Source organism: Populus alba, chromosome 7, assembly GCF_005239225.2.
Source record: "Populus alba chromosome 7, ASM523922v2, whole genome shotgun sequence".
Taxonomy (NCBI): Eukaryota; Viridiplantae; Streptophyta; class Magnoliopsida; order Malpighiales; family Salicaceae; genus Populus; species Populus alba.
In genome coordinates this window covers 3,807,367-3,828,191 of record NC_133290.1, presented here as the reverse complement: position 1 = coordinate 3,828,191, position 20,825 = coordinate 3,807,367, and the positions used below count along the sequence as shown (strand labels likewise).

At 34.9% G+C, this 20,825-nt stretch overlaps 4 protein-coding genes and 1 non-coding gene across 6 annotated transcripts; 4 read left to right on the top strand and 1 right to left on the bottom strand.

Annotated features, from left to right (window-relative positions):
* The first annotated feature begins 1,251 nt into the window (after window positions 1-1,251).
* On the top strand, window positions 1,252-2,969 carry LOC118063070 (AAA-ATPase At2g18193-like). The gene is made up of 2 exons (XM_035076977.2): window positions 1,252-2,245; window positions 2,359-2,969. Exons 1-2 carry the CDS (start codon window positions 1,310-1,312, stop codon window positions 2,728-2,730), a joined length of 1,308 nt encoding a protein of 435 aa, XP_034932868.1. The 5' UTR covers window positions 1,252-1,309; the 3' UTR covers window positions 2,731-2,969.
* A 365-nt stretch (window positions 2,970-3,334) lies between these two features.
* Window positions 3,335-6,256, top strand: LOC118063071 (thioredoxin domain-containing protein PLP3B). Its single transcript, XM_035076978.2, has 9 exons — window positions 3,335-3,509; window positions 3,608-3,699; window positions 4,560-4,634; window positions 4,717-4,764; window positions 4,862-5,004; window positions 5,141-5,213; window positions 5,344-5,405; window positions 5,763-5,860; window positions 5,926-6,256. The coding sequence occupies exons 2-9, from the start codon at window positions 3,616-3,618 to the stop codon at window positions 6,033-6,035; spliced, it is 693 nt and encodes a 230-aa protein (XP_034932869.1). The 5' UTR covers window positions 3,335-3,509; window positions 3,608-3,615; the 3' UTR covers window positions 6,036-6,256.
* A 359-nt stretch (window positions 6,257-6,615) lies between these two features.
* On the top strand, window positions 6,616-13,492 carry LOC118063073 (phosphatidylinositol/phosphatidylcholine transfer protein SFH12). Of its 2 annotated transcripts, none has more exons than XM_035076980.2 (15): window positions 6,616-7,554; window positions 7,717-7,824; window positions 8,111-8,363; window positions 8,503-8,602; window positions 8,737-9,003; window positions 9,202-9,279; window positions 9,383-9,484; window positions 9,561-9,610; window positions 9,826-9,925; window positions 10,035-10,130; window positions 10,271-10,336; window positions 10,947-11,022; window positions 12,637-13,016; window positions 13,123-13,197; window positions 13,286-13,492. In XM_035076980.2, exons 2-15 carry the CDS (start codon window positions 7,785-7,787, stop codon window positions 13,295-13,297), a joined length of 1,695 nt encoding a protein of 564 aa, XP_034932871.1. In that variant the 5' UTR covers window positions 6,616-7,554; window positions 7,717-7,784; the 3' UTR covers window positions 13,298-13,492. The 2 variants fall into 2 exon arrangements, with proteins under 2 accessions (XP_034932871.1, XP_034932870.1); XM_035076979.2 differs by having other exon boundaries at window positions 12,634-13,016.
* Window positions 13,493-13,924: 432 nt separating this feature from the next.
* LOC118063074 (uncharacterized) lies at window positions 13,925-16,878 on the bottom strand. Its single transcript, XM_035076981.2, has 7 exons — window positions 16,237-16,878; window positions 15,186-15,783; window positions 14,919-15,044; window positions 14,760-14,825; window positions 14,579-14,644; window positions 14,392-14,451; window positions 13,925-14,199 (listed from the first exon to the last, which is right to left on the bottom strand). The coding sequence occupies exons 1-7, from the start codon at window positions 16,374-16,376 to the stop codon at window positions 14,083-14,085; spliced, it is 1,173 nt and encodes a 390-aa protein (XP_034932872.1). The 5' UTR covers window positions 16,377-16,878; the 3' UTR covers window positions 13,925-14,082.
* A 2,438-nt stretch (window positions 16,879-19,316) lies between these two features.
* On the top strand, window positions 19,317-19,388 carry TRNAH-GUG (transfer RNA histidin (anticodon GUG)). Its single transcript has one exon. It is a non-coding gene; the product is annotated as a tRNA-His (tRNA).
* Window positions 19,389-20,825: the final 1,437 nt, after the last annotated feature.

Here is a 20,825-nt window from a genome sequence, read left to right as displayed (position 1 = left end):
TAGTGTGACCTAGTTAAAAATATAGGTTCACTCACAGCCCATTCAACTTGAAAAAACCCTTTCAAACTCGTTGATTTTTTTTAAAATTATTTTTAAAATAATATCATTTTTATTTTTTTATAAAATAAAAAAAAATTAACCTAGGTAAACACACCTAACTCTTGTAAAAAGGTTGAAGAGATAATGGCAATATCATTTCCATAAATGAAAAGTTAAGATTGGATCTATCTAATAACTTAATAGTTGCCCTAGACTTTTTGTAGATGAATGCCCTAATCATTGTAAACTCAATGATAGTTAAAGAGTGTATGTGTAGTTTGGCCAAACATATGGCATCCCTATCCACCTTAACTTACCATGAGGACTCATCCCACCCTAACACATCTCTTTCAATGAATATTTGCTCTCCTTCTCATGTAAGCATCTGCCTTTAATTGGTAAGCTATTCCATCACGTTGCTAGTGTTTGGTAATGTGGTAGCGGTTGTTTTTCAAATAGCTTTTTCGTGCCAAAATACATACCAATGATATTTTTTTTATTTTTAAAAAATTATTTTTGACATCAGCATATCAAAACGATCCAAAAAGTACAAACCGCACTCAATTTTAGCAAAAAAAAAAATTCAAAATTTGATGAAACGCAGGTACAAACACAATGACAAACGGTGTCGTTCTCTTATTATGGATCAGAGTCGATTTAACGTAAATAGGATATCAAGCAAAATTATAAATGAAAAATTTTAAAATATTTAAGACATATTTTATATTTTTTTTTATATATGTCTGATCATTGGACCTTGAATAATTTTTATTTTATATGTAAGGTTTTGGTTAAGTGGAAACAATATTTATTTTATAAAGTATAATTAAAATATATATTTTTATTATTTTATTAGGATTTTTGTCAAGTGAGGTCTTGAATTATTGTTCAAGTGCCTCTTAGTTTAAGTCACTCTGCTGATAACCTTGCTAAAAATGATACGAAATGAATGTTTAGAGTGGAAAAGTAATTGTTTTTTAAAATGTTTTTTTATTTGGAATTAAATTAAAATAATATTTTTATTTTTATTTTTTAAAAATATTATTTTTTACATTAACACATCAAAATAATATAAAATAAAATAATAATTAATTTTAAATAAAAAAAAAATTTAAAAAATTCATGAAACCGGGGTGCTGTACAGCCCCCAGAAAAAGAGACCACCAGTATAGCTTCCATGACTTCCACCACTATAAATTCGACCTCAGTGGCTCATATTTCTCACCAATCACAAACAATCAGCCCTCTCCGAATCTTTGCAACCATCACCATGTTTTCTCCAACGAACATGCCTCGATCAGTATCCACATTAGTCTCTGCTTGTACCACTTTTGCAGGATCAATCATGCTTATCCGTTCCATGGAAAAAGAACTAATCCCTGATGAGCTTCGCTCTTATTTATCCGCTGCCATTCCCTACCTCTTCACTCCTCTCTCCCCTAACATCACCCTTGTCATTGATGAGCATTTTGGCGTGTCTCGCAACCAAGTTTATGATGCAGCAGAAATCTATCTCAATACTAAAATTAGCCCATCAACAGAGAGACTCAAAATCGGCAAGACACCAAAACAAAATACCATCTCTTTCGCAATCGAAAACGATGAGGTAGTTACAGATGTGTACGAGAATATCAAGTTGACGTGGGTCTATGTCTGTACAAAGCCAGAAAACAGTGACTACGAAGAAACAAGGCGTTTTGAATTGTCCTTTAACAAGAAGTACAAAGAGAAAGTTATGGATCGTTACTTGCCTCATGTTTTGAAGAGGAGTGAAGAGATAAAAGATAAGGAGAAGGTTGTTAAGCTTTATAATCGTGAGTGGGGATCCATAAATCTTGAACATCCCTCTACTTTTGACACTTTAGCTTTGGATCCAGAGTTGAAGAAGATGATAGTTGATGATTTGAAGAGATTTTTGGGAAGAAAAGAATTTTATAAGAAAGTGGGCAAGGCTTGGAAACGTGGGTACCTGCTGTACGGACCACCTGGGACTGGAAAATCAAGCTTGATTGCTGCCATGGCTAACTATATCAAGTTCGATATCTATGATTTGGAGCTAAGTAGTTTGTCTTCTAATTCCGATCTGAGGAGGGTCCTTCTGTCCACCACGAGTCGGTCAATCTTGGTGATTGAGGATATCGATTGTAGTGCGCAAACACGGGATCGGCAGCAAGGAGGGGATGACAATGATGGTTCTAACTCCAAAGTTAGTACTCATTTCCCTTCAAGCTTAAAATTTCCTAATCTGCAACTTATATTGTTTGTGCACAAAATGGCCTAATTTGTTAATTTGACTCTGTTCTTGTGTCTTTTTTGCAGTTGACACTATCTGGATTGCTTAATTTCATTGACGGATTGTGGTCAAGTTGCGGTGATGAGCGAATCATTGTGTTCACTACCAATCACAAGGACAGGCTAGACCCTGCTCTGCTGCGTCCTGGTAGAATGGATGTGCATATTAACATGCCCTACTGCACACCTCAAGCATTCAGTATTCTGGCTTCTAATTACCTTGACATTCGCGACAAGAACCATTATCTCTACGACGAAATTGAAGGGCTAATTCAGAGGACTAACGTAACCCCAGCAGAGGTAGCAGAGGAACTCCTAGCAAGTGAAAATGCTGATGTTGCCCTTCAAGGACTTGTTAACTTCCTTAAGCGGAAGCATAGTGAAGCTAATGAAGTTTAAGAGTGAGGAGAAAGGCAAAGTTGAAGATGGAGAAGCGAAGATTCTGAACTGATGATGATGAAAAGAAGAGAAAATAGTTAATGAGTTCAATAATAGGAATAGAATTCTTCGACCTGCAAGAGGTAATCGTGAGCGAAGAATGATTCCCCCAAAAATGTTCGGTGTCTGAACCTTTTCTTTATGTTGAAAATTTTTCTTGTAAAAAGTTTCTGAAATCGATTGATTAGCCCCTTTGAAAATCTTCATCCTCTTAATTGCCCCTTTAAAAGAAAAAATAATTGATACTATTATTGAAAATCATAGATTATTTGACTAAGGCTATACTAATGACATCCTATCAAGCTAAAATCACTTGACTTGTTTATAACTCATTAAATTTCAAATTAAATTAGTTAAGATTTAACTAGATATAATCAAGCCAACTTGATGAAATCAACTCGTAATCTAATTAATTTACTAAAAAACCTATCAAAGTTCGGTTTTTTTTTTTTTTTTTTTATGGTAATAATAAATAAATAAATAATTGCAAACTCCAAAGTTTCAGTGTAAACATGGTACTTCACGTAGCAAACGAACTGCCGGTAACTTAACTCATGAAAAATGCGAAAAGGCAGCACCTAAACGTCGTCTCACACACTCAAAACTAACTATTGGTGGTGCAAACGACATGTCCCTCGATTTTGTGGGTGGGTTAATTAAAATAACCCCAGCATAGCGCCAGTCCCCTCCATTGCCCTTAATTTTCTTCCTCTCACTGTTTCAGATCGAACTTTGCTAAGGTTCCAATTTTAGATCTGCTTCACTTTCTCTTTTTGATATTTTAATTCTCTTTTTTAATACACTAATCTTAATTGTGTTATGATTCGTTTTTTTGCAGATAGGAAAATGGATCCTGATGCAGTTAAATCAACATTGTCAAATTTGGCATTTGGCAATGTAATAGCAGCAGCTGCTCGTGATTATAAGAAGGTTTGGTCTTTAAAGTTGTCTTCTTTTTTATTTTCTCAAATGGGTTTTTGTCGAAACCGTCGCACATGTCTTTGCTTACTGTTGGGTCTATGTTTATTTGAAGGAATTTGATGTAAAGCTTGCTCTCTTTTTTTTGCATTTCTTTCAACTTTAAGCTTTCAATGAAGGAAACCCACTTTGCATCCCTTAATGTTTTGTGGTTTATCAGGTTTTTTGTGTGGCTTTGAAATTTATTGGAGAAGAAATTTATTGCTTTATGAGAATGTTGATAGAAGAAAGAGGGAAGCTTTCTTACTTCTGCTTCATAGAAAAGATTGAATTTTGGGCAAATTGATGCCTAGATAGTGTATTGGGGATTAAAGTGGAAATATTGAAGAACTTTTGCCAAATTTAGAAGTGAATGTAGAATTCCAGGTTTCCTGTGAGTACGTGCCCATTGGGAGATCAGTTTACTGGATCAATAGTAATTAGGGGCAAATATATGGTCCAATGATAGTTAACAGGTTGCAACAGAGATGGGGATGCATTTCAGGTTGTGTGCGAGCACATACCTTTTTTGTGTACTCCTATTGCTTTTGTTGTGCTTGTTGAATTGCTAAAATATATTATGGTGTTCTCAGAGTTCTTAACTAGAAGGCTTTGCTTCCAACAATTATAAAATACTGATTTTGATTGAGGAAACGGGATGTCAAACTTAATTCCTGGCTGTACATATCAGCCTTTTCCATTCATGGTTGGTAAAGATATATGTGATTGAATTGATCTGACAGACTGAATACTCAAATAAAAATGTGGCGTTGAATTGTTTATCTTTGATTGTTTTTTACAGTTATTATTGACATTACATGATTATGTTACAGGAAATTCTTGCTCAAGAGAAGTTAAAGTCATCGAGTTCTTTCAATGAAGAAGTTGACCTTGATGAGTTGATGGATGTAAGTTTGATGTTTCATTAATATTGGTACCTGCATTTTCCATGATCTCATTTATTGAAAGTTGCTTGCATTTGTTCTGTAGGATCCAGAGCTGGAAAAATTGCATGCAGACAGGATTGCAGCTCTCAAGGTAATAATTTCATATTCCTTATTTTACCACATGTATGTTTAGAAATGATTAAGCTTTCTGAAACTGCTAAAATTCACCATAGGATTTGTTTGAATAGAAAGAAGCCGAGAAACGAGAAGCCCTACAGAGGAAAGGCCATGGGGAATACAGGGAGATAAGCGAGGGGGATTTCCTGGGTGAAGTCACTGGGACTGAGAAAGCAATTTGCCATTTCTACCATAAGGAGTTCTATCGATGCAAGTATAGCACTTAAATCCTCTCTTGCATGCACATGCACACGCACACACACATGCACGTGTGCACTTGCTACTGGAATTGACACATTCTATGTGCTTTATGATCTATGATGTGTGATCATGTTAATCAACTACCCTAGGATAATGGATAAGCATTTGAAGTCTCTTGCACCAAGGCATGTTGATACCAAATTCATCAAGCTGGATTCAGAGGTCAGTACTTGAATTTTTGTTGTTTGCTTAGGAAGCTAAATTGAAATCAAAGCTTTGTTTATTGCAAATGTCTGTTCGAGTGTGCAAAATGAGTTGACGTACATTGTACTTATTTCCAAATCAAATGCAGAATGCACCCTTCTTTGTTGCCAAACTTGGAGTGAAAACATTGCCTTGTGTCATACTTTTCAGGTGAGGCCACATTTGTTGCATTTTGTTTTATTTATGCTCTTCTTGAACGATAGTTTCCTTGAAGTCAAGAGAAGAACATAAACTTTGTATTTTGGCTTTGCTTTCATGATTCTATTTACTTGTAAACTAAGTGGTAATGGCAGACATGTAGTTGGGGGGAGAATGATGTCAACCAATCAACGCTAATGATTACTGAATGATTTGATAAAGTGTACTATTGTTATGCTTCAAGCTATACATGTCCATCTTCTCTTCTGTGACCATAACATTTGATTTTTGCATCAGATATTGAAATGCAGAAGTTACATTTTTGTTTATCAAGTATTATACTAAGATATGTACTGTCCACTTTTTCAGTAAAGGGATTGCAATAGATAGACTGGTTGGCTTTCAAGATATAGGAGGAAAAGATGATTTTGCCACTAGGACTCTTGAGATTATACTGATAAAAAAAGGTAACTGTCCAACTTGCTGTGCATTTGATAGATCCCGGCCAAGTCTCTAAACCATTGTCTTACAGGTATAATTAGTGAGAAGAAAGATAACGAAGATGATGAAGATGATGATTGCCATGAAAACAGTCGAAGGACAGTAAGATCATCTACCAATCCTGATTCCGATTCAGATTAAAAAACCGGAAACTGCAACTTTGGGCTTCAGTTGTCTGTTTCTTTTGAAATTTGAGCTTGTAGTATTATTCTTGCTTGTTATTTCTATCAATTATATCTGTAGTTTCATTCTCCTCATTGGAAATTACTCAGGAACATTTTTTTTATTTTCTGAGAACTGAAATTGCTGTCTGATCCTGATGGGAAATGTGGAGTTAAATGAATAGCACTTTGGTTGCAACAGCTCCGTATTTCAAACATACAGCTAGTGGCAAGTGATATCCAGTAGCAAGTGATACGAGCTTGTTTTTAAAAACCTGACTTGTTCAACTCGCTGAAGACATTTGATCTTTTGGTTTAGAGATTTCATCATAAAGTTAAGAGATAATTATACTTTCTTGCACAACAAACTTAAACCGGTGTCAAAATTTTCCAGCTGATAGTTACGGTTCTGCATAGCTTGTTGGAAATGTGACTAACCAATTGATGTGCATGACAGCTGCTCCTCGAGGGCTGGTGGTGTTACTATTAATATTCTGCAGTTTTCAAGTCGTCATTGAAATGTAAAAGCATTAAAGATGAAGATGAATATCAGTTGTTTTTTAGCTCTCTAATTGTAAGATGGGTTAACTCAAATCATTCTGTCCTAAAGTTTTTCGCCTGAGTGCTTCTTTAACTTCATTTTGATTTATCTGGTATTCTCTGTTATATTGTGGTGTTGCTTGGCTTTCTGGCTTGCGGTCTAATTATATTTTTGAAAAGTTTTGAATATTTTTTTTAATTTTTAAATTAATTTTATGTGTTTTAGAATATTAAAAATATATTTTAATATATTTTCAAAAAAAAATATAAAAACAACTCTTCCCCAACAGTCACTATTACAGCTTTTACATCGAACGGCAAAGGATACCTCGAAGTTTCCCTAGCTGTTATAAGGGAGATCATAGTTACCCAGAACATAGCAAGGCCAAATTGTGATTCAGAGAAATTCGACATGAAACATCGCGCCATTAACACTAGCATTAGGGTAAATTTCTCTGATCCAAGGACAAGAAAGAGGATCAACTCCGGAGTTTGTTTATTGCCACGTAGCATAGAGACAAGTGTCGCTTAAGCTGTCTGTACGGAAGTAGAACAATGTTTTTTTTTAAGGGAAATGTGACAGATAGATTGCTGTTTGGAAATAATTTTCAATTTTTCTGTCAAGGAAATAAAGTGGTGGCCTTCCACTCTCTCCCCACATTAATCTCCCTGTCTTAGCAAAGTACAGCTAGCTTAAAAAAACAACCCACTCACTATCTATGGCTTATGAGAATTGGTCAAGAATAACAACATTAAGAAGAAGAAGAAGAAGAAGAAGAAGAAGAAGATCAGCATTTATCATTAAAAATAAACATAAGAAAAAAATTGCCGATATACTTGTCTTCCCTTCCCGCGTCGTGTGCGCCTCACTGTCCCTCTCCGCAAAAATCTCCACAAATTATTTGTTTTTTCTTTCTATTTGTAGCCCTTCCTCACATTTTCACTCACCCTTTGCGGAGGTACCCTCTCGCTCTCTCTCTTTCTTTCGATCTTCATTTTTTTCGTTTTGTTGAAGGAAGAGAATTGCTTGCTTGCTTGTTTGTTTTGTGTTTGTGTTTTTGTAATTTGTTTTTCTCTTTTTGGTGTTATGTTATAAGTGGTGTTATAATGGTGAAATGCAGACATTTGGCAAAGGCTTTTGGTTGGTTGTGGCATCGTTTTTTATGTAAAAAGCACATTCCTCACACCAATGGCAACAGCAGTTTGTGTACCTTTGTCTCCCAACCCAGGTTAGCTACCTAATTCAATCTTACATTTCAATGTGTTTTTATCAACTAGTCACATTGAAAAGGGCTATCATTTATTCATCAAGGTCACTTCTTTTCTAATTTAACAACTTCTGTTAGTCATCATGTATTTTCTGGTTGAGGCAATTCCTTTATGTTTTGAGCTTGTATCTCATCTTCTAGGATATATGGCTAAGGTGGATATTTTGTACGAGTTTAGGCCCATTTTATGCTTTCATATTCTGATGCGTCTTGTTAATCTTTAGCCGTGCTTGCTCTGTGTTTGCAGTACCAGAGATGGAACATTCTGGGGATGAGAGGAAGAAAAGAATTGAATCACTGAAAAAGAAGGCAATCAGTGCCTCCAACAAATTCAGGCATTCATTGACAAGAAAGGGTCGCAGAAGCAGCAAAGTCATGTCCGTTGAAATTGAGGATGTGCACGATGTAGAGGAGCTAAAGGTTGTCGATGCTTTCCGTCAAGTGCTTATACTGGAGGAATTGCTTCCTTCAAAGCATGATGATTATCATATGATGCTCAGGTTTATTCTTCTTCTGGTTTCATGCTCAATGGTTCGATTGAGTTTGTTTTTCCAGATTTGATTCTCATCCATTTTGAAATGCATAAATAATCTGTATGTATACTTTATTAATCTTTAGATTTATCCTCTGATAATGTAGATTCTTGAAGGCCAGGAAATTCGATATCGAGAAAACAAAGCAAATGTGGTCTGATATGCTTCAGTGGAGGAAGGAATTTGGTGCTGACACAGTCTTGGAGGTATTGATCATGGAAATGGCTTAATTAAAAGATCTTTTATTATCTTGATTTAGTCCATAATCCACCTAGACAACCACACTGAGCATTGACCGAGTCTCGTGAGGTTCTTTTCCTGCTATTTCCCTGTTTTTCAGGGGTTCGAATTCCAGGAACTCAGTGAAGTCTTGGAACATTATCCCCAAGGGCATCATGGAGTAGATAAAGAAGGAAGACCTGTTTACATTGAGCAATTAGGCAAAGCAGATCCTGCCAAGTTACTGCAAGTCACATCCATGGACCGCTATGTCAAATACCATGTTCGAGAGTTTGAGAGAACTTTTGATGCCAAGTTTCCAGCTTGTTCACTAGCAGCAAAGAGGCACATTGATCAAAGTACAACCATCTTGGATGTGCAAGGAGTGGTATGTTTGAACCATAATGATTGATGTGTGTAAATAAAACAATTGTCATCATGTGTATGAATGTGATTTAAGATTCTAGACGAATGTTAGGGTGACCTTCAAACATGTGTTTCTTTTCTTTCCCTTATTTTATAGACCATAATACAAATTATAATTACCCCAGAAGTAGTTATTCACTCTCAGAATTAATAATTACAGGGCCTCAAAAGCTTAACTAAAGCTGCAAGGGATCTCATCTCTCGCCTTCAGAAGATTGATGGTGACAATTATCCTGAGGTACGAACCTGTGTGTTTTGTCTTAGATTCGCGAAAGCATTAACTTTTCCTAGCAAATGACATAATAATTGTGATTTGGTGTGAATTGTTGGCTTCTCGGCAGACCTTGAACCGCATGTTCATCATCAATGCGGGATCTGGATTCAGGATGCTGTGGAATACCATCAAATCTTTCCTTGACCCTAAGACCACAGCAAAGATCCATGTAAGTGTACACATTTCAATTCTGAATTGCTAGTTTGATGTAGGAAATTATCTAATTACAATATATCATTCACCAGGTTCTTGGCAACAAGTATCAGAGCAAATTGCTTGAGATAATTGATGCCAGGTAAGTTCATAAATGGTTGTTTACGCAACCATCTTTCTCGTCTCAGTTTCTAGTCGTCACAATTGTATTCACTCTTTTTGATCTCCAAGTTACACCCTGTGTAATCACCTATCCCCGTATGCTTATTTGCTGTTCACAAATCATGTGGCCTTTTTTCCTAGCCTCTTTTTATTTCCTTTCTCCCTTTTGATCGCAACGGATGGCTTTTGTACCAGTGAGTTGCCGGAGTTTCTTGGAGGTACTTGCACCTGTGCTGACAAGGGAGGCTGTATGCGTTCTGATAAAGGCCCCTGGAATGACCCAGAGATTATGAAGGTGATCTGCAATTCTTAGAGCAACTTCTTCTGCTTGCTACAGTTGAACTGACCATCTTATCTAAGTTTCTTGTAGAATTCGATTTCTTATTCGATTCAGTGACTTGCAGATGGTTCAAAATGGCGATCACAAATGTGCGAAGAAATGCGGAAGTCATTATCCCGATGAGAAAACAATCTGTGAGGATGACCTAAGCAACTCAAAGGTTTAATATTGAATATTCACTTCTCATTCTATTTCCCCTTTTGGCATGTCTGGGCTGCCAAATTATTTCTTTGCTCTGAGTTGTTTGCTTTCTTCATGGCGTGAGTTTTGAGCGACTCTTACTTCCTATTCGATTGACAGCTACATGAGGCTCCTAAGGTGGAGTCAGCTCCACAGCTTCCACAACCCTCCTTTGTTCCTGAGCAGGTACAAGTCTAAGAAACTTTCTCTAAATTGATGTTTGCCATTGCGATACAATCGTGTTTCTGAAATATTTTTAATTTTTTAGCTTTAAATCTTTTGTTGTGTTTTTTACTATTTTAAAATGTTGTTGTTAAAAATAAAATAAAAAATAACATCTATTATATTCTTAAACATGACTCTAAATCTTATCATTCTACTATTTCTTATTAGGCCATGTAGGCTTTTACAAAACAGGGTTTTTTTTTAACTATCATATTTGTAGAGGAAATTTGACGAGCAAGAGAAATCTAAAAAATAATTAGAAAAGTAGCAAAGTCTTGAGATTGCATTACATACTAAGATAAAGATTTTAAAGGGTTGTGTTAGTACTCGTGCAACCCATAAAAATAAAAATAAAAATAAAAATAATTAAAGGGTTGTGCTATTGGGAATAGCGCAAACTTAACCTCTCCAGAGATGTATGTCATTTTCGTAATTATCTTTTTAGAGTAACTTTGTCAAAAAAAAAAAATGACAATTAATGTGCTAGTTTTTTATTTTCTTGATTCCCGCTTTGCCTGACAGTTCAAATGCCTTTTCCTTTTACCTTTTCACTGGAAAATTCAACCTGCAGGCTTACAAGCTAGAGGACTATCAGCTTATGGTTGATAAATCTGTGGATATGAGCTGGAAAAAAGTGGTAAACAATGGTAAGTTTGCTCTTTCCATAGGCACATTACTTGCTAATATGATTAAATTAAGTATATTATTGTGATTTTGACTGAATTTTAATTGAACTACAAATTATATGAAAAATAAAGAATGAATTATTGGTATATTTTTTTTATTATAATTATAAGATCTAATTCAAGGTCAGACACGGCTCAAAGTCTAGGTTAGGACTTGTTATAAATTGGGGCTAGGTTAGGAGTTTGTATAAGTTGGAGATTATACAAGTTGAACAAGGTTAACTCAACTTTTGACTTTTCTTTTCATTAAAAAAGACCCAAAAATATAGGTTTTGTAATGTAAATATCAGTTTTAGCAACCCAGCTCCGGTCATGTTCCGGGTTAACGGGTCGCATGGACCTGCCGTGATAGGCCACATCTACTTGGACGGTATCTTATAACTAGGTTTTTTACTATATCCTTATAAAATCTTACCATTTAATTTAATCGTTGGAAAAAAAAAGAAACAGAGAAATGGATTGACAATTCGACACTGTTACTGAGGACATTTAAACAGAAAAATGGGAAAATAATTAAAAAAAATGGATATGCTTTCTTTTTTAAGCAATTTTTAAAAAAAATTAACGTGGGTGTCCGGGTCAGCTTACGCGTACCTCGACTAATTCCACGAGCTCTGAAGTTAACAACCATATAAGTCCTCCAGTAACTGAGATTTATGAGACTCGAAACTGGTGATCTCTGAAAGTAAATTCAAACCTAATCAGTTGAGCTACACCCCTCATAATATTTATTTATTTTTAAAGTAATTTGCTTATACGGAAGTTGGTTTGAAGAATATAGATTGTGACAGGACATTAAAAATTCATCTACAAAAGTTTTCTTCATTTTCTTCATTTAGGAGTCTTCAAATTTCCATCTCCTAGCCATAAGCACATGTATGCATGGATGGTCTGACCTTTTTAATATATAGTTTTTTTTTAATAAAGCATGAGTTTTTTTAACACATGTACTTAAAGTAATTTCCTTATCATTGTCATATAATTAGTGTAATATTTATTATTTTTAACGTGCTTATTGTAGCTGTAGAGAATGTTTTTCTTCAACAACAATGCATGTATAATATTGTGATTTAGCATTTTTTAGAAAGCATCTTTAATTTGGATTTTTTTTTGCAATCTTCTATCTTCTTTTTTCCCCAATAATATCTTGAATATTTTCGCAATAGGATCATGTCATAGTTTTTGAAATTGATCCAAGGGTTTTTTTTTTTAATTGTGATATGAGAATATTTTATTTCTGGGTTGATGATTTAATGTCTTTTTTGTTTTCGATATTTTTTAGCATTGATTTTGTACAAAGTTTTTTTGAAATTGATTTTAGATATTGTTTTATATTTCTGTGTGGTTTTCCTTCATGAATGTATTTATCTTTTTTTTATAAGATAATATTAGTTTCTCCTGAGAAGCACTATTTCCTTCTCAAGAAACCATGACTTGCAGATTATTCCAAATTTTAATTATAATTATGTTGGTGACAAAACGATATGAGAAATTTGGCTTGCGTGAGTGAAATTCAGGGCATATATCCAGCTAGTTCAAGATGTTGATCAAAGTTTCTATAATTTTCAAAAGCAGATTGCTACACTCAGTATGATGCTTGCAAGGCTCCCCAGGCAATCAACTCACCACTCTTCACCGGTGTCATGGCTTTGGTTACGGGCATTGTCACCATGATTAAAGTGACACGCAATGTTCCCAGGAAGCTGACCGACGCCACCATCTACTCCAATCCTGACTATTGCGATGACACGTCGGTGAAGGGCCGGGAACAGCAGTCACCTGCCATCTCCGGTGCAGATTACATGACTGTCTTGAAGCGCATGGCTGAATTGGAAGATAAAGTGAGTGTTTTGAGTGCTAAGCCTGTTTCCATGCCACCCGAAAAGGAGGAAATGTTGAATGCTGCTATAAGTCGTGTTGAGGCCTTGGAGGAAGCGCTTATGGCAACTAAGAAGGTATTTCACCATGGAAATGAATGCGTGGTAGTGAATACAGAGTTAATAAAAGCAGAAACAGTAAGTTAGAATTCTCATTTGTATCAATTACTCCTTGCTTATTCAGGCTCTCGAGGACTCACTTGCTCAACAAGCGGAGCTTGTCGCGTATCTTGAGAAGAAGAAGAAGAAGAAGAAGATGGTACAGTACTAATACACATCATAAGTTTGCTCAGCTTTGGAATTTTAATGGATAAATCATGTTTAATATTGTTTGGCCTGTGATGCAGTTGTTCTGGTAAAGGAGGAGAAGCTGGATGCTGAAAGGTGCTTAAGGAACTGCTGTTGTGATTTTCTGTTTTGAAGTATACTCCATTGCGTGCTCTCTTGTTCAAATTCGTGTATATATAGCAATTAAAGGTTTTGTGAAGATCCAATTTGCGTTTCTAACAAACATGTATCTTCGATAAATCCTGGTGTCTTATAACTCTATATAATATATCATGTAAAAACTTCTGAACACCTATTACTTGTCTACTGCGAGTGATCAAAGGGAGAATAATGATTAATACCCCCCTCAGTTTATACTGTACAATTACTCTTAAATATCGTTTAAGAATTTACCCTGCTATGAAGAGCAGTCTCGTGACTCAAAAGTTAGGCAAGCATGACCTCTGAGACCAGAGAGGTTTGGTATCAGTTCCTTGAAGAATGACTTCAGATGTTCATAGATTCATGAGCTGACCTTAACTCACAGACAATATGAAACTAAGGCAGGCTTCCAAATAATCCCCTTCGCCTTGTTAATCTGTGGTTGTGCCCAACCGAAGAAAATGTCTTCTAATTGGCTATTACGCTGCACTAGTAAAGAAACTACTTTCTACAATTTGATGTTTGATAGGGATGTGAATTTATGAGGAACAAACTGATAAAAGAAAGACCTGTTTATTCCAAGAATCAATTGTTGCATTACTAAAACTAAACATTTCACATAGAAAACCTATCTTTATTACAGCCTTGAGCTCATCATGAAGTCTTCGAACATCTTTCTCATATGCTATCTTCAATTCTTTCCTTGCGGGGATCTTTACATGTCGCCATTGCATGTGTTAAAGAATGATACACAAGATAGAGGCACTAGGCATAACCCTCTACTTCTGAGATCTCTCTTTTGTTGCCCCTTCCCATCTTCTTCATTTGAACTCTGTTAACAATACATTGATGATCACATTAAAGAAATTAATAGAATGAAAATAAGTACAATGGTTCTCAAACTTCCCTTGGAAACAATATATATATGTATGTATGTATGTATCTACGTATGTATTTTGGTACAACGGATGATCTAATGAGATACTTGTAACTATGAGGAAACTTCCCTAGAAGAATTTCTTACCACTTGCGTTGTTCTAGCTGGCTTGATGTTTGAGGACTTCATATACGGCACGCTCAGTGTCTGTCGGCAACAAGGACTAAATAGAGTTAGTAAGAAGAACAAAGTCCACCAGTTTATCAAGTTCAGAGTGAAGTATGTTAGTTTGATAGTATTACTATGGACAGAAAAATGGAGAGGGATAAATCACCTGCACTTGGTCATGAAGAAATTGTATATATCCAATTGCTTCTGTCAACACAGAGGCAGTGTCTGTCTGCAAGTTACAATGGACAAAAAACTTAAAATATAAGCATGGTCAAATTAATATTTTAATGCATTTCTTTAAGACATTCCTAATCAGGAGAATAATGTGCAGATTTAATTATCACCTTGCCATAAGGTGCCACCAACCTCTGAAGAGCTGCAATCCTGTCCCCTAGTTTCTCCTTCCTGACCTAGTTAACAACCCAACTCCACATTTAAACAAGAATCTATGGTATAAATTCTGACTTAATGAAGATTAAACTAATACTGCTTTAAATCATCACCTTCAATGGGGGGCACAAGGATCGTGGTGTGGACCTGTTCTTCTTAGCTTCTGTGAGAAAGTTCTTGGACTGAAAATTACTGCTAGGTCTCTTTTTTCTCCCAAATCCATCTTCAATGGTTGATGTCTTCAAAATCAAAAGGGGCATTTTCAGTTTACAGCTTTATAAATGAGGTGTACATCATCAGAAATGCAATCGATCCAAGGTGTATTAATAGAGGCACAATTAGAATAACTATACTGAAATTAATAAGATTAAGAAACCCACTTTGTTGCAGCTTTTTGAAGGGCTATCTTTATGTTCTCGCGTGAAATGATCGAGAGTGTTTCCTGAAGACTGGCTAAAACTTGCAGCACCATCATACGTACTAGTTGATAAAAGATCCACAGCTTGTAAGTTCAAGTCCAAAGAACTTGAAACTAATGAAGAACACAAATCTGATGTTGAAATACTGATACTTGGTAAAATATGGCTAAAATTATATCTGTTACAACCAGATAGATTCTGCAGACTTGCCGTTTTTTGAGCATTAGAGTCTGAAATATGGTGAAGAGAAGATAAGCTGTTGAGAGGCCATTGATTTTCACCTAGATCATGAGAATATTGGTGCTTGTATTTAGATGACAGAAAATATGACCCCTCTACATTAGAGCCAGTGTGCATCATTTCACCTGGCTTGAAGAAAGGGTCCGGCAACTCTTCTTTGGTCTTTGCCAATAGAAATTCATTGGCCGTAGATGGTTGGTTGAAACCACTTGCATGGCAGAAACTCAACCCTGGAGTCAAGGAAGCAGGTGGCCAAGAGACCCTTGAATTTGGGATGCAATCAGTTTGATAGTTGTTGTTGGTATTACTGTTAATATTCCTGCATGATCATAAATAAGAGAAACAGACGATCATGATACGAAATTTTTTAGTAAGATCCACTAAAATCCTAGGTTCAGACTACTTGCATGCTCGCAGACCCTAGAAAAATAACTATAATATTAGAGAAAACGCCTTTCGAAGATTAAGTACATGAACCATTTGGCAAATAAAGTTAAGCTTGCCTAAATTACAGTGAAATAATAAAGAACTTCTTCCTTTACCAGTCCCTATTCCAGCAACCAAAAGCTGCAGCATATATGGAACCTAGGAGAAAGCATTAAGTTTATAGAGGAAGTAGCCATGCTTTAAAAATTGAATCCATCAGAAGCACTACTATATATACAGTGCACTTAAATCCATGAACATGTATAAGCTTATATACCCGTGTTTCGTAGAGCTTCAAACCAGAAAAAACAAAGTAGAATTCTACTAAGAGAGGAGAAATACTTACAAAATGAAGCCTGTTCCTGGGTTCAAGTCACTGGTGCTGGAAACCTTATTGTAATCAGCAGATTGTGATAATAAAGAAGAATAATAACCTGTAAACTGTTCTTGAAACTGATGCTGGAGGTGGAGATTTCCAGGCTCCATTATGTAATTTCTTAGACTTGAAAATCCCTAGATAAGCGTAATAAATTAAATAGGATGTTATCAGAACCTTTCACTCTCTACTGAAAGAATCACCCACAGGAACCTCTTTGCTTGCCTTTAGCGCGTTACTTTCCTCACTTATATTCTCTTTTCACCTCCTTGTCTCAGCTTTAAAGTAGCATGCATAAAAAAGAAAGCAAGATCAAAAACCATGTCCTTCTTCCCTATCCCAGTGTCCCTAGCTTGATCATCACCTTAAAGAAGAACCTTTTTTGCAGATTCACTTTGCTCTAAAACTGTGTTTGGATGGATTTTTTTGCACTCTCTGGATATATATCACTCATGAAAGACGGAACTAATATTGCTAGCTTGACCATATAATCGAGCCCTTGTTTTGCCTTACGGCAAGCAAAGGTCCTAAAGGTAGCTAGAGGGAAATAATGGCAAACTTGAAACTTGAAATATTTAAAACCTTGTGTGATAGCAAAACTTAGGCAAAATGGTGTATAACCTAGGGGGAAAAAACGACTTAACTAAGATTCTGTAGGTTTAGCTAGTGCATGCATGGTCATTTGATAATTAACCTTAACCTAATCAATATATATAATCTTTTCTTGTGTATTATGGAAGGGAACATTTATATTTATATAAAAGTTGATGAGTATGAAACCCTAATGTCCATTAATTTTATATATACACTAATCATGTAGGGGGGGGGATAATTAAAGTTATAGTGCTGCTAAATATAATAATGTTTTTTAATTAACAAATAATAAGAGGCCCTTCATCAAAAAGAGGAGGTAATACAATAATCCAAGAGCACAAGAAAAGCGAGGCTCAGGGAAAAGGTGACAGGGAATGTGTGAGATTTACATTATGGGCAAGTTTGTCGCTGCCTTCCCTAATTCATTTCCTACACTTTCCTTCGATCGAGTCCTCATATGTTCAAGTACAAGTTGGTGTCCAAAGGTTCGACTTCTTTTCTTTTCTTTTCTTTTCTTTTCTTTGAAATAATTAAATATTTGGATGAGCCTTGAACATGATTTATGTATTAGTGGCACTAGTTTTTGGAAAAGGGTTTATTCGGGGTCAAATTCTACTGCTTTCCGACCTAACCGAGAAGGGAAATCCTTGAAAAGAAAAAACCATAGAGGGAATGATCATTTGAATCAACACATGGATTCTTTTTGTAAAGAAATAGCATAAAAATGACATTATGCAAACTCCTTCCCAATAATTGCAAGCCCATCGGGATTCCAAGATGCCTATAGTACGCTCTAAGTCAGCTGGAATTTTAAAATCTAATTGAGAGAACCTAGTCTGTCTAATCCACTTTCATACATAGGCAGGCACCCAATTGGAATCCACGTTGGATGCATTATACTTTGACATTATACTAAAAAAAAAAAGGTTCTAATTACACACACATAAACATACCAAATTCTATGAAGGAGAAAGGAAAATGGGGGAACATCAAATTTGTCTGCCATGATCTCCTCATCCTTTTTCAGCTATTGCCAGTCAACCATTCCCAAGAATTTGTTTCAACATTGGCACCATTTTGCTATCACTTCTGCTGAATTGCCTCGCCTCAGAAGGAAGGATTACTCTACTAAACACATATATGATCAGTGTATGATCTTTGACAAGCCTTCTCCTCTAGCTTGTTGATCGCTATGCATGGATTTCTGTATCCATAACATTTTTCAGCTAAATATTAAACTTAATTTTAGATTTCTCTATCTAAGCAATATATAACTTCAAAGAGAATAATGCACGTGATGTTGCTCAGCTCCACACAAGTGAAGAAGCATATAATATATGGGAAGAAACTTGCTACTTTACTGTAAAATATTAATATTTGATTTAACCTTGCAAGGAAAAACAAAGTTAAACCAGGGAGTAACATACCGTGTAGAAGCAAAGGCCTGAAAAGGGGGCCTAAAAAAAGTCGATGGGGTTAAAGATGTTTGAGAAGAAGACAAGGCATTGGAGCCAAAGAATATATGCTTCCCTTTTTCTTCTTTTTTTTTCCTTAGCATAGAGAAGGGAAATTAAATAGTGTAGTATTGTGGACCATAATCTTTCATTATCTTCCATTAGATTTCATCAGTCTTTACACAAAAGCATACCCTCACCTTGTCTGGCTTTTTAGTTCACAATAATTGGTGGTTCTGCGCTCCAAACATTGCCCATACAATACCATATACAAGCTTCTAGCAGCTTGCATTTCATAATTATATTTGGTAATATTATTCACATATAGATCTATATCAACAGCATGCATACTTAGCTAGCCACCAAGTGTGGTAGGGTTTTTGACACCTTGGTGCAGTGTAATTATTAATATATATAGTAGCTAGCAAGTTCTGAAGCTCCACCATCTGCATCACAAAATCAAGCCAATTCCTGAGTTACCACCGTCCAAATCATCAAACAAGACAAATCTACTAGCAAGGATTCATTATCCAAAGTCACCTCCTTCATAATCTAATCTAATTGTGGTTATTGAAGCAAGTTATGAATTCTCCGTAATCTCTGTTAGATATAGATAGCTAGATCGATGAAGTTATATTTGATATGATCAGTTAGATTTGTGAAATAATTATGATATTAATGAAGTTAAAAAGCTGTTTAAATATCCTAAAGAAAAGAGATTTTGGCTTACAACATCAACATTTATTTTATATGTTCATCAACTTTCTTTAATAGTTAAAAAAATAAAGAAAAAAATGTGGGAGTGGACATGTCTAGATGAAAACGTGTTGGTTAAGTGTAGAAAAAAGCTTACATTTTTTTTTATTTTAGAGAAAGGAAATCAGAAAGAAAATAAAATTATAGGTAAATTTTTTAACTAAATAATGGTTTCACATAGTAAAGGGCACTTTTATCAATTATAGTACAATATAATATGTGTCCTGGTTAAACTTTCACAGTAAAGTGGCTGTAGTTTAGTGGTAAGAATTCCACGTTGTGGCCGTGGAGACCTGGGCTCGAATCCCAGCAGCCACATTTTTATTTTCTCGACTTGTTTCTGGCTGGGCTCAGACGACAATTGTATAGCCCACATTCTATGGCCCATACCCTTAATATTCTTGCAGATCCCACGCTTTAAACAATCTCTCAACTGGTCAAACCAGGAGAAATCCTAAATTAGGTTGTAAATTGAGTCCCGAAAAAAGTTATTTCATCAATTAGGCCCTATATTTCAAGAGAATTTTCATTTATATTCTCTATCAAATTCTTTTTTTCCCATTAAATTCCTATTATTTCATTAAATATGAACATTATATAGAGAAAAACTTAACCTACATTGATTAAAGGGTGCAATTAATAAATGTCTGAAAAATTAGGTACCTGATATATAAAATTATTTGTCTATGAACATTTTATTTTTTTGTTTTCATGGCAAAGAATATTCTAGAATTAGCTTACGCGACAACTAATATTAGCTCATGATACTGTTGCGTTTTTAGAATATTTTTTTTTCAATTTAGGATTTTTATTTTATTCTTTTTATTTAGTATTATTATTCTTTTCTAGTTTTTCTATTTTAAGGGAATAGTTTTTATTTTTCTATTTAAATTTTCTAGTTTTTCATATATAAAGTAACGCGATAGTCTTTTGCCAAGTGAGATTTTGATGAATAAAAAATTATATATTTTAAGTGTCTTCGCTTATCATTTACTTCCGACTGTGTCATTTAGTATTGAATCCTAACAATTTCTTAACGTTGATTGTCATGTGATATTATTGAAAATCAGAATCATAATGAGTGATTTATACAAAAATGTTAAGAACTTGTGATGGATTGGCTCACACATAAAAATATTATTAATTTTTTTCACTAAGATTATGCTCCAAAAAATATTATATTGAACATGTTTCATGGTGGAAAAGGATTTCGAGAAAGTTTTACTATAAAAAAGTTATGTGCACATGTTTGTGATGGAGAACGGATTTTTTCATTAAGGTTTAAGCTCGAGGACTTGATTTTTTTAAATTGAGAAACTGACGCAGGAGTTTTTTTTAAAAAATAAGTATTTTTTTTAATTATATTTATTTTTTCTTTTTAAGCTTAAAGATTTTTTTTTTTTCCTTTTTTTTCAATGGTATTATTACAATTTTCTAGTTTTTTTATTTGAAGAGAATAGCTTCTTTTTTTTTTTTTTTCTATTTGGTTTTATAGCTTTTTTTAATTACTTGCATTTTATGGAATGAGACTTGAATGAATAAAACTTTAAATATTTTAGGTATCTCCAAGCTCTGGAGTTCTTGGTTTTTGAAAGTTTTAACTTTTTTCCATTTCCCATTCTCTTAATTATGTCAATTGATGTCAAAGCTACATTAGTTTCCTCTATTGGGACTTAATCAAGAATAAATATATAGGTGAGGGACTAGGTTGATTTTTTTCCCAATCGATAAAAGGGGGTTTACTTGGACTAAAGA